The following is a 13,160-nucleotide window of genomic DNA, read 5'->3' as shown; positions in this document are numbered from 1 at the left end:
CTGCCATCTTCTCCTTCATGGTGTTGTGCTGTACATAGGGCTTGGAAGATAGTCCAGCCTTTTACATATTCTTTCCTGTGAACTGCTGGTAGATCTTGTTGTGGGACAGGAATGATATGCTCACCATAATTCTGTATCAAACAGCTATTAGCTGAGAAATGTCTATATTCAGCAGCACTCTAGTACATGGATTTGAGGGGGATAATTGAGACAAGTGTCTTTGCAGCTAGAGCTGATGCACAATTAACTCAGCAGGCAAATCATATAATTTTTAGCTCTGGAGGCAACATCCATGTGCCCATTCTGAGAAATGTGAGAAATGAAATAATTTGTATTGTCTCATAAATTAATGGAGAATATGGTAACTTAGGTTATTGTACAGAAATGCTTTCCCTTCAAAGGAGTTTAGAAAGTAGAATTGCTGAGACAGTAAAAATAAAGCATATCTTTATATTGATGGGTGCTCTCTAGCAAGAACATTTGCACACCTACTTCTCTGAACACAGAACCAAAGCCAGTAAACCATTATCACAAAGAATGTGTACAGGATTGTGCTCTGTTTTGTTCAGGTTTCTTCTGGGTGAGGAAGATATTTTGCTTTTTCTCTAATATAATAGTCTCCTTATGTCTCAATTGTTCTGTCAGCTCTAAGGTACCAAAATAATTTTACTTTTTAAAATATGCAGAATGAAAAAAACCCTAAGAACAGTAATATCCTTACTGAGAGCTTGTGGTGTTTCTTTGATCTCTTTGCTAATAGAATTACTCTGCTCTCCTATACTGCAAACAGATACTTTTTGAATATGTAAGATTTTGTTCTTTGTCCTATTGTCAAAGTCTGGTATGAAAACCACAGCAGAGGATGTGAATACTGTAACTTTGGGCTTGGCAGCTTCCTGACCTTTCTAAAAGGCTATAACAGCTGGCAAGGTGACAGACTAGATGAATTAGCCGGTCTTTTCCGTCTCTTATGTGTCAGATTCTTTGTTTTATATGGAAATCATTTCTGTCAAAATGGGAAATTTATCATGAGGTACTTCCTCTGCTTGTAAAATGAAAATGTCAACCACAGGTCTGTTTGAATGTCTCTTCTGTTACAAGCCACTGGTGGAGCCAGCTTTGTCCATTGATGCCCTTGTTGAGTTTGCCTGTGTTTTAATGCAAAGCCAAGCAACTCCACTGACCTCCCATACCAGAAACGTGTAACAGAGCATTAACAACGCTGCCTCGTTGTCTTCTGTGAGAGGAGTTCACATCAAAATGTCTTAAATATCTAGAGATTCAGACTTTTTATCTGTGATGTGTCAACATGATGGATGCGTCATTTTTCGGGGAGGTGATGGTGTATGTATCTATGTACATAAAATGCTATACATGCATTACTATTGATATACTACGATGTCTTAAACCCAAACCAATTTCTATAGGTATCTATCGACATTAATATGTCAAGTAGTATAGGCTGTTAATATGAAATATCTTTGCATAAAGATTTAACATCTGTCATTACTTTAAAGGCTGAATAGATATTATGGCATTATGGGTTTCTAATAGATTAAGAAGGTACCATATGTCACGCATTACCCTGCTTTGCATTTTGATACATGTCAAGCAGTGACTAATCCTGCACTTGTCTAACCAAAGATGTCACTGGGATAAGGCTTTTTTGTTTGTTTTTTAATGACAGAAGATGATCATGAAGGTGGGATGAAAAAAGAGGGTTTTCCAGTGGTGTTGCATTTAGTGATGTTTAGCAGCGATATTGAGCTTTGTAATTTTCCCACTGCTTTGTGATTCCAAGAAGTGAGTAATAAAGCATTCAAGTCATCACAGACTTTGAAGGGGGTATTTTCATAAGCTAGGAATGCCGTGTTTAGGTGTGCAAAATTCAATAAGAGAAAGCAAAACTGACTCTAGCCTTCTACTCCCTTCTTCAAAGTATTGCTAAGGGAAGTTTGGCAGAAGCTGGGACAGGAAATTGAAATCTGAATACTATTTTAAACTGATAGGGTTAAAGGCCTCTCTTTTACACTAGCACACTTGTTCTTTTATTTGATACTTGAACTCTGAAAATTTTCTGTGCCTTTCTAGGGAGAAGGAGGAGCAGCTGAGTCGGGTGACAGAGGTACAGAGGCTGCAGGCCCAGCAGGCAGATGCTGCCCTGGAGGAGTTTAAGCGGCAGGTGGAGCTGAACTCGGAAAAAGTCTATGCTGAAATGAAACAGCAGGTGAGGAGGTCACAATGCCAGCCTTTCTGAAACTCTGTCTCAGTAGGATAGCATATTCTGATCTTATAATGCCAGAAACATGCTTCACTTGAGAGTGCTACATCAAAATCTTTCACAATGTAGTGTCTTTGCTGGCAAGTCGAAAAGGGATGTTAGCAGTTGTTTCATCTTTCTAACAAAGCCTGAATTGTCATTGTTATAAAGATATCTGCAGTTATGATACTGATTAGGGATTTTTCAGGACTGAGAGTATAAAGTGTTAGTTTATACACCCCTATGGAACAACGTTTGTAATTTTCCACTTAAATGTGTGTCTCTTCCTACTCTTTTTGGAATGACTGTCTTCCATTAATGAGGTCTTATAATCAGTGTGAACCTAAACAGGGGCAGAGCCATTGTGGCTGCTGGCAGTTGTGCGCAGAGATCCATTTTTCTGTCTCTGTAAATTAGTAGCAGGAATTCATGTTAAAAGCTTGTAGTGTCTTAAAATCCTTATGTCACAAACAATAGTTAAACCCTTGTCCCTGGGATTTTGTAAATGCAACACAATGACTGAAATAAGGAACAAGTGGCAGGTGATCAAAAAGGAGAGAGAAGGGAGCATTTCCTGAAATTGCTCATGTGGTTGAAATCTTTCTACATATTTCAAGCTTGTAATACTGCCTGACCATATACTCAGTTTTCTAACCTCACCTATCATAACTAAGCCTTGCTGTTGACAGTAGGATACTGCAATCTGATATTGTAATGGATTTCTGAGGCTGCTGGCCTTTAATTCAATGAACTCTGTTTTTTTGTTCTTGTGAAGGTGTTTTTTTTTCTGAAAATCCTCAACAAAAGTGAGATTATGAAGTAAGGCCAGCAAATAATAGAATTTGGCAATAAGAAAAGCAAGAACAAACTTATAGAAGCAATATTGTTCTGCAAACTAGACCCATGGGGCAATGTGACAAATCCTACAATTTTAATCCGATGTTTTCTGTGCCATGAGACTCTTCTCCAACTTCTGCTGCAGAAGGGATATGTAGAGATTCTAGAAAGACAATTAATAGTTTCATTCACTTAAAAAAAACCCTGACAAACAAAACCAGTGGAAAACAAAGAAATGTGCAAAAGAATTTGGAAAGCTTGAAGTCAATTGTCATTTAAAAATGACTGGAAATTTCTTTTAGGCTATTACTGTGTTCTGGGAAATTCTGAAAACAAATTTTACTGTACTCCAAGAATAAGCCACAGCTTTATTCTGTCCCTACTTGCGTGCTAAAATATAGGAATAGTGATTCATATTGTATGATTGAGCAGTCCTGTTCTACAGGAATCAAGGTTCAAGGAAATACATCAAAGAAACACTACTGAAGCTGTCTTCATAGCTTTGTCCTTTCTCATTCTTCTGCACACACATACCCTTTAGATAAATCACCCTTTAGCTTGTAACATATTGGAAAATTCTATTTTTTGTGGTTAGGTGGAATCTATTACTTATAAAACAAAAACTGTAGTAGCTATAGCAACACCGTACTTCTAACTGCACTAGAAATACTGGGCTTCTCAAGCCATTTTTTGATGTGTGGTAGAGTTAATTATGGAGATAAGTAGGATGATCTAGCATTTTCAGTTTTTGTAATCAATATTTCATTCATTAGTTTGCCCTGTTGTGGTTTTTTTCCCATCTGCTTCCTATTTTGTCAAGCTTGTGATTATTGAGTCACCTAATTGCCTATTGATGGTAGATTTTTAACTGTGAGAACTGCATTTTCTCTACCAGTACCTAGCAAAAAGAGCAACAATACATAGATTATGTCAGGGTCTTTACATCTAGTGTTTCCTGGGTTTAGCAAATAATGATCATGAGCCCTATTGGAACTTGTAGGAAATATGTTAATGTGGCTTAATGAGTAAAGCACAAAAGGCAGTAGAGTTAAAACACCTTTGCATATTTCTGCATCACTTTTTAGTACATTTACATTCTCTTACAAATAAGTAAAAAAATAATCCTTCAGTAAGATAACAAGATCTGTTCTTTTTCTTTTTTTATTGAAATGAGTAAAATATGGCTATGAACATGCAATGAGTGAGTTGAGACAATTATTCATAAAATATATATTGCAGTCCCCTTTTTTAATAGCAGATAGTAGCAGTGAGTTTCAAGAGCTACTGGAAGGATACCTTGATCCTTTCTATTCTATTTTTCCACTTTCTATCTGTCCAACTATTCCTAATCCTGTCTTCCTCTCTTGCTGCAGTATTTTCCAATGAAATGCTTTTCCCACTCTCAGTACTGCCTTTTTTTCCTCTTTCCCTGGCTTAGAAGTGACGTCCAGGCCGATTGGCAAAGACATCTGTTGAAGATGGAGCACTCCCTTAGGCCAAACAGGATTTTAGCTTGTGGTGCAGGAATTCAGACGTTTCTTCTTTTGGAACGGCAGATGGACGTGGGGCAACACTCATCCTCCTGACAGCTACTCCCTTTTTCTCCCCTTTTCAGGGACAGAGTTTATTCACTGCTTGTGTTGGGACATAGACCTAAAAGTAATTGATGAGTACACACTACACCATAGTACAGGGGGTGTGTGTATATATTCCTCTGGAAACATGCCTAATGTACAGCTAACACTTGTGCTTTTGATACAAAAGCCTTTGTTAATTGAGTTATGAAATTGCTTCCTTGATGCTGTGAGCTGGAATCTGTGAGACTCATTATTCATAGGTGATGACTATCTTCAGAGAACTTTACTTGCAGCCAAATGATTATCTTTTAAGTTATTTTACTGATTTAATGTAAACTTACTTTAAATGGGCAGTTTGTGCACTCACTCACACGTGATTTCCCTTGGATTTCCACAGGCAGTACATTTTTCAGTAAAATATATGAGTCTGAAGTATGTCTAGAAAAAAAATACGTAATTTTGATGGCATGTTCACCATTTCAGTGAAAAATTGAGCCAATGCTTTGTAATGAGGGAGTGGCATGGTAAAGATGATCACTATATCCTCAAGTAACTAATAATCCTGTAGTGACAGAATGTTCATTTTCACTACCTATAAATAGTGATATTATCCTTCTCAGTAACTTATATTCACCTCTTCAATGGTTGTAAACAACTGTGGAAACATCAAAAAATTTCAAGCTATGCCTTTTTAGAAAAAAAAGAATGAAATATTCCCTTTCTTTTACCATGTAGATGGAAAAGGTTGAAGCAGATCTAAGCAGATCAAAATCGCTCCGAGAAAAACAATCCAAAGAATTCTCCTGGCAATTGGAGGAGCTCAAACAAAGATACGAGCAACAGGTCAGTTGGTTTGCTCCTTTGAGTGAAGGAGAGACATCCTTTCTTTCATGCAGATGTAGGTCTGTTCCTGTGGTAGGATTAATCCTTTTCTCACTGTGCATTGCTGTTTTTTATTTAGAGATAGAATTTATAAGCATTCAGAGGTGACGTGATGGGGGATGGAGAGGGAAGAGTCTACAGAGAAAATATTTTTGTTTCCTCTTTGCAAATCTTTGTACCTTTGACTCTTTCAAATAGTTTCCCAGGCTTACAGGTGGCAACACCTATTTTCACAATGACCAGATGAAATTATTTAATGTGTTATCTGTTTTTCTTGTCAAGAAACAGTGTTTTATTCTTTTTAGCATTTTTACCATGGGGAGTGTTCCCATGAATGCTTTTTTTGGCCCACTGATAGTGATTTTCTTTATTGTAACGTAATTTCAGGGTTGGGAAATGCTCAGGAAGCTTTTGGGTGGAGACAAGAAGTTTGAGTTCAGTTGTGTTGTGAAGTGTAACAGGGGAAAAAAGCAGAAATAGAAGGAGACAAATTATGGCATGAAATGGGCTTGAGAGCCACGCAGCTGAATCAGCCTATCAAACCCAGGCATAAGGTGGTCACTTTGTCTCGGAACTTCAGTGCTGTCTGTTTGGTAACACCTGGTAAATGATAGAGGAAAAATATTGATTGCTTTCTAGCAATGACATGGTTAGTCCATAAGCTTAGAGTTCTCTCTTATCAGTGTTTTTGCAGGGATATACGTTTACATTTCTATCAGGGAAGTGTGGCTTCATTTCTGCTTATCTTCTTGGCTGAAGTGCTGCAGTTGCCTTGTGGTACAAGACCTTCTGTGGTCCATCTGGAAGGGGCTTTTTCTAATAATTAAAGAACAAGATCACTTTGGTAGGTGTTGAGGGAGACCTTTGCCTGTGCTTGGGAGGAACAATAGCATATTTTATTTGTGGCTATATCAACAGAGGAGAGTTTGTTGGTTCAGATCAAAGTATTTTCCTTATCACCACTTAGAATTGGCAGCATTACTGACTGGGTTGCCACCTGACAAAGAGTGTGAACCTGTCCCGTGTTATAGTGAGATACATCTACACAGACATTTTAACTGTGGGATACTGTTTAAGATTCAGGAATAGTCTGGGTTGCATAGCTATTGGGGGGTTTTGTTTCATGCTTGCATTAAGGGTGAGGATGTCAGATGTCAATTAAAGGGCACACTGAAGGAAGGATGGTGGGAAGCGATGGATGGAAGCGTTGTGGTTAGTTGAGTGTCTGCTTAAAGATGGAATTTTTAGTAGACTTTTATGTTCACATCAACTTAGTGAGATGGTTGGTTCACTTTTTTATTTACAGTTCTTCCAATTTGCAGTGCATCTTTAAAGTCCAAAGTAAGCATTTATTCAAAGATTTTCTTCCTAGCTTTAGGAACATGATCTGTAGAGATATAAATACTAATCTGCAGTTCATCAGATATTATGACATTCCTGTTCCTACCTACAAATGGTAACTTTGTCTTTCAGTATACATGGTAAGAGCTACCAAGCAATACATAAAATCTTCTGCCAAGTGTTTGGCTGATTTAATGCATGAAAGACAAATGATAATGCCTAATAGTTTCATGTTTTGGCTTTTATTTGTTTTCTTCTATCATCTTGCCAATTATAGTCAGACCTTCTGGAGATTGATTGGATCAAAAAAAAAAACCCCAAACCAAGCAATGAACATGTTCATTAAAACTTCTTTGGCAAATCTTTTTACATTACTATTCTGTCACAATGTTAATATTATGGTAATAACCAGTGAAAGCATTTCCCAATAAGAGATGTTTGCTGCTTCACTCTTATTTAGGATAGCTACTTTTTATGGTAAGAAAGAACAGCTAGACTTCATGAAACGTCACTGAAAGGAAAACAGGAAAGGGTTTCAGCACTAAACAAGCAAAACAGTGACAAGCTCAGAAGACTTTTCAGAGGAATCCTGTTTATGCCCTTTCTAAAAGTTTATTTCTCTTTGTACTTCATTTGGAATGTTCTTTGAAAGCTTGTGAACATGAAAAATGTGACCCTTCCTGCAGATTGCCATGGGTTATCATTGGAAATGATGTTCTTATTGTATTGTCCTTTCTGCAGTACAAAGCTCCTTCAGCCCAGCCACAGAACCCAATATGAGCTCAGTTCTTCCACTCTTAAAATTTCCTTTCTGTAGTTCCAATTTGTATTTGTCTATATTAGTCTCTGTTTATGCTTTAGAACTTCTAAACCACCTTTAAAGCAGACTTTACCTGCTTGTTTTACTGCATCTCTTTTTTCTTTTCCCCTTTCTTTCATTTTTGGATAGGGAGAGACTGATGTAGTAATTGCTTTGAGATGTTCTGTTTCAAGTGTCTGAATCTAATTGTCAAATGCAATTTATACACAAAGGGAAGGAAAATCAACCTTCAGATGTATTTTGCATAGATTGCCATGGTGAGTGGCAGAGGTAGCACTGACAGCTTACTGGGGCAATTCAGCTGCCTGGGAATGTAGTCAAATCGATAATGAAGAACCCAAATAACTGATGTGTTAAATCTGAAAAATGTCTTGGAAGTGTAGGAGCTTGAGAGCTGTGGTTTTACATCTCTGCTTTGCTTGTGCTTCACAGGACTGTCCTTCAATATTGATTTCAAAGAGATTACTGGTGTGAACATGAAGTGCTGGTTGTTGGGCTGAAAGTTTGCTCTGCCTGTAGATTAGATATACTGAAATATTATATATTGATGTTTATCAATAAATAAACTGATATGTGAGTTGGGGTTTTGTAATTGTCCTTGAAAAGAAATTAGGAAAAAACTATACAAAACCATAACAGTTAATGTTTTGTTAACTTTTCTAATGCCACCAATAAAGCAAAGAACTTCTGGATCTTGCTGTATTTGGTTTCAGCTGTCACATGTCACTCCTGGTGCCAGCTTCATCTGATTCAGTGCCACTTTCTTTTGAAGTATCCACTGAGAACACTCTTAGAGAGAATCTGATGGCTTTTTTTTTTCTTTAAATATACTTTAGCTTAACTTTGTTCTACTTGCAGCTGTTAGATTTGAAAGTATATTTTGAAGAAAAAAATAACTCCAGCAGCACCACAGTTCCTATCTGCTGGGAGCAGCTGCTCTCGGCACTTCAAAGCCAGTGGACACCACAGCGAAGGCCTCAGCCTTTCCTGCCTTTGAAATGGTTGCAGTATCTTTAGTCGGGCTTTATGGCACCGTCAGCACAGGAAAAAAGGTTGTTTGGTTTTTTGCACCCCCCTCCCTTTTTTTCCTTTTCTATTTTCCCCCCACTCCCTGCTTTCTAATGACACCCTCGCTTTAGCTCAGAATACCTGGGAAGTGTTTCTGCTGAAATCATTTTCTGCAAGTCCAAATGTTTGAAAGAGCATGTGCCCAAACTTTTCAAGAAGAGATTTTAGACATAAAAAATTGACAGAAAAATCAATGGGTTTGCTTTTTTCCCCCCCATATTCAGACGAGTTGGGCACTGTCTGAGAGCCTGTCTCTCTGGGAGAGCTGTGGTACCACGGCAGAGCACTTGTAGTGTGACAGAGCATCATGTAGGGATGTTTTGCAGCAGTCAAGTATTTATTCACCTTTGTTTCAAGCACATTTTCATGAATTGTCATGAGTGGAACACTTTCAGTGAACTTTTAGAGATCTTAATGTTTAAATGACATTAGCTTATCCTTTAAAAAACAGAGATCACTATGATCACTGTTACATCCATTTTTTGCTATAAATAGTTGCTGAAGTGCTATGACTGAGTGACTGTGAAGAAGTGGAGATTCAAGACTAGTAAGAGAGCCAAAGTGGATGAAATTTCATTTTCCTACTTGTGAGAACACACAGACCATGAAACAGTTGCTGAATTATTGTCACACAGGATGGTGTCACGTGCTAGGTTATGGACATAGTGATGGATGTACTTTCAGAGAGATGTCAACTGGAACATATAAATAAGCCTTTTGTTCTGATTCATCTTTTCTTTAACACTACTTATTTTAAAAATAATTATTCCTGCTTCCACTTTGCTATGGAAAGTTATGGGATAGCTGAAAATCTCCCCATATCTCAGGAAATCCTTTCTTGTGACATTTATTGTTGGCTTCTGACTTCTGTAAAACTCACGAAGGAGTAATCAGAGTTGTTGTCTTGTCCTATTTAGCCAAACAGGAAAGCAACAAGACACCTTCAGAAATGTTTTACTGGATATTTAACAAAATCACTTTGAAAGGATATTAAAGATAAGAGAAATAGTCTATGCTTTTAAGTCTGGAGAAATGCAAAGGTGTGGTTGAGCTCCAATATGCCTTTTATATAAAGAAAGTACAGAATCAGCTGGTTAAAAGTGAAAAAAGCATAGCTGTAATCTTACCTGCCAGCAGGAAGGACAAGTATCTGAGGTAAAGCTGGGAAATTGTTCTTATTTTTGCAGTGTGCTGGAGCAGAGGAAAATATTAGGAGAGGAAGAATATTCTTTAGATCTTTCTGTATGTATTTTATAACTTTTTATGGAGATGAATTTAAAGAGTGAGGTTGTCTTAGGTAAAAGATGACAACCATTGTTATTATACTTAAGTATATATATTTGAAAACAAACATTCAGCACTAGTTTAATGTTAAAGTTCCAAGCACAAACTCACGCTCAGTTGCTTGAAAATATTCTGAAGTGTTATATGATTAATATTTAATGATTGGGCATCTCCCCTGATATTTTTTAACCATTTAACTTTGTATCAAGAGTTGCATCAGTGTTTGCATTATCAAGGCTGAGGTGATGTTTTGCTTTTGCTTAAAACTGTAGTGATAATTCCTTGAAATGTTGGAGGTATAGGATATTTTTGGCCTGGATCAGTTTTTATCTGAGGGAAGGGTATTTTTGACGTAGGTGTGGTTTTTATTTTTCCCTTAAAGATCTACTCAAGTGTATTCAGGTAATAAACATGGCTTAATTCAGATATTTAAGAGTTCAGCAGTTAAATGTTAACTGAGAATTTCTATGTCCTCTCTAGGAAATGGAGCCAGAACAGTTTGGGTGTGAAAGAGTGGTGTAAAGGCTCATGGGAGAGAGGGGGAAATAGAGTATAGGTAAGGAATAGAGTAAAAAGTGGGGATTTAGCATTAAACCAAGAAACTACTGTGACTTGGGGATGAGACTTTGAAAGGAAATTCTTCAGGGAAAAGAAATACTGTCTGTGAAAAGCATTTGAGAATGGCTGTGAAAAGCCTGTGCAATGAAGGACTATTTAAACTGAGGTGTTTCATTTAGTCCTGTGGATGTGGAGTACTGAAGAAGCAAGTCCTGCCAAAGGGTTCAGTTGGAGCAGTGGCTTAAGCAGAAGCTTAACATTCAGCTTGTTTTGTCCTCAGTGAAGAATTCCTGCCACCACATCTGTGTCCTAGCTTTTCTTCTGTCCTCATTCTTCCTTTTCTGTTTCTTCTAGCTGCATTTTGACTGCTCCATTACCCACACGTGTGGGCATTCCTTAGCTGTATTTTAAACAGTCCATTTAGATTGTGAATCCCTGAATATATTTTTAGTATTCTAGTTCAGTTATAAGGACACAGTCTTTGTAAAAAGCTTTGTTCCTCTCCTCTTTGTCTCTAGTCTAAGATAATTGAAATACAGTCTGTTTTTGCATGGAGGCCAAATGAGCACGTTAGCAGAGGCTCTACATTTTTCATGTCATCAGCAAGAAGCTGCATAAATTTCATTTGATAAATTAATCTAGGATGCATAAATGTTTCCTTTGAACCATCCCAACACACAGATGAATGCCATTTGTACAGAATATCTAAGGAATTGTTTCTTCAATCATCATCATCAACTTTTTGCTGTATGATATAGCTTAAAATCTGAAATGGGAAAAGGATACAAATTAAACCTCCAAGTAAGGAGTGGGTAGAAGCCTTCTCGCTGTACCATTGTTGTTTACAGAATTGTTAACCAGGCAGATGTGTATTTACACTGTCTCCTTCAGGCATCTAACTTGTGTGTGATTCAGAGTTAAAAGCCTGAGCTCCCTGTATAGTCAACAGAATCAACTTTGGAGGGAGGAGAGAGAGAGGGAAGATGATTCCAGGAACATAAATTGGTGCCTGCAGTAAATAGCAAGACAGACTGAGGAGGCCTGTGAAGTTGATTCTCAGTGTTCAAAGAAAGTCCTTGGATAAACTCTGAATCCCTAAACAAAGATGATGTACAATAAGTTCTGTACCAGAACCTGCTACAAACAGGCATTTGCAGTGACTCAAGGTATACTAGTTTGAAAGACATATTTCTGTTGGCTTTACTGGCACAGGTGCGCTGAAGAGGGAGGTGGGACCCCTTTACCTTCATCACACACAAAGTGTGATATAATCACAGGTCTGCAACTTCATTTCCAACATGTTGGTGAAAAAGCAGAGTTTCCTGGCAGCAGGAGGATCTGGAAGATGGGAAGATTGAGGCAAAGTTTGTGCTGCCCATAATTTAAAAATAAAATTCTGGCAGGCCTTTGGAAGTAAAATCTCCAGGTCAGGTGTGGAATTTATACACAGCCAGACCACTCAGGTCTGTTGTTGCAGCAGGGAGGGTAAATCAAACTGCAATTTGGCTAATAGATCAGCTTGTCTCTTTAGAGAATTTCTTTCAGTTTATAGTATGAAAGTATAGTATGTCTTTCTTCAGGTGAAAGACAGTTATTAGTGGTCGATTATAAGGCAAAGTATAACAGGCAACACAGTCATGCCAATTAAATGATTTCAGCCTGCAATGAAATGGAGAGCAAAATGCATTTGCTATGGATATACATTATCCTATATGTATTTGCTACTTCAGTGGTAATATGTGGTTCTGCACTGATGTATTTTCCTCACTGTCCCATTTGCCCTCGGCTCATTACAGCCCTTATATCTTGGGAGTCCTTTGTGTTCCAAATTATTGCAAAATCTTAAAAAAGAGTGTACTTTTAAAATCCATTTATCTGCTGCAAGGTAGTTCTGGTATGCTCCCTTGCCTTGCAGTGGAGATTCTTCTTTCCTGCCCAAAGTTATGCTAAGCCCAGCATGATTAATACTCCATCCTCCAGCCTGTTATATCAGATTACTTTTAGAAGCAGTGTATTTGTGGAGATGGGTAATCCCCATATCCTCATGATACACACAACATTTATTTATAGGCTTAGGAAATAGAAAACGCTAGATTTTACCAGAGCTGTTATTTGGGAATAGCTCATGAGTTGGATGCTGTGCTGGGCAGAGACTGGGGCTGGTTTTGAGCCACTGATGGTGAAGACACCTGATTTACAAACATACTTAAATGTTTATAAGATAGAATTGCTGAAAAATAGATGTATTTATGTGCATGCTGTACGAGTGAGTTCAGTTCAATTCTTTGCATGGCATGTGTAACTTACTGGTGGCTTCTCCAGCCCTCAGAAGCTCAGTCATGCTGAAATAGTGCTAATAAAATTATCCTGCCATGCAAAAATGTATCTTATATAGGTGTTATTTACAGTATTCCTGGAATTGTGGACATAAATTTACATGAATTTTTGTACTTTGATGTCCAGTATTTATTGTAGCAGTTACATTTTTCAAAGGGGTAGTGAGCTAACTAATTTCCTTTCCCTCCATTGGGGA

The 13,160-nt window shown here is 37.6% G+C and overlaps 1 protein-coding gene across 2 annotated transcripts in view; it reads left to right on the top strand.

Annotated features, from left to right (window-relative positions):
* CEP112 (centrosomal protein 112) overlaps positions 1 to 13,160 on the top strand; it is a 157,148-nt gene that overhangs the window by 54,714 nt on the left and 89,274 nt on the right. The window contains exons 18-19 of one of the 2 annotated variants that reach the window (XM_062010710.1): positions 2,092 to 2,227; positions 5,410 to 5,517. In XM_062010710.1, coding sequence (XP_061866694.1) covers positions 2,092 to 2,227; positions 5,410 to 5,517 — 244 coding nt within the window. The remainder of the gene's footprint in view (positions 1 to 2,091; positions 2,228 to 5,409; positions 5,518 to 13,160) is intronic. The other variant, XM_062010711.1, reaches the window with a different exon arrangement.

This window comes from Colius striatus, chromosome 18 (genome assembly GCF_028858725.1).
Source record: "Colius striatus isolate bColStr4 chromosome 18, bColStr4.1.hap1, whole genome shotgun sequence".
In the NCBI taxonomy this organism is placed as follows: domain Eukaryota; kingdom Metazoa; phylum Chordata; class Aves; order Coliiformes; family Coliidae; genus Colius; species Colius striatus.
This window is presented reverse-complemented; position numbering and strand designations above follow the sequence as displayed.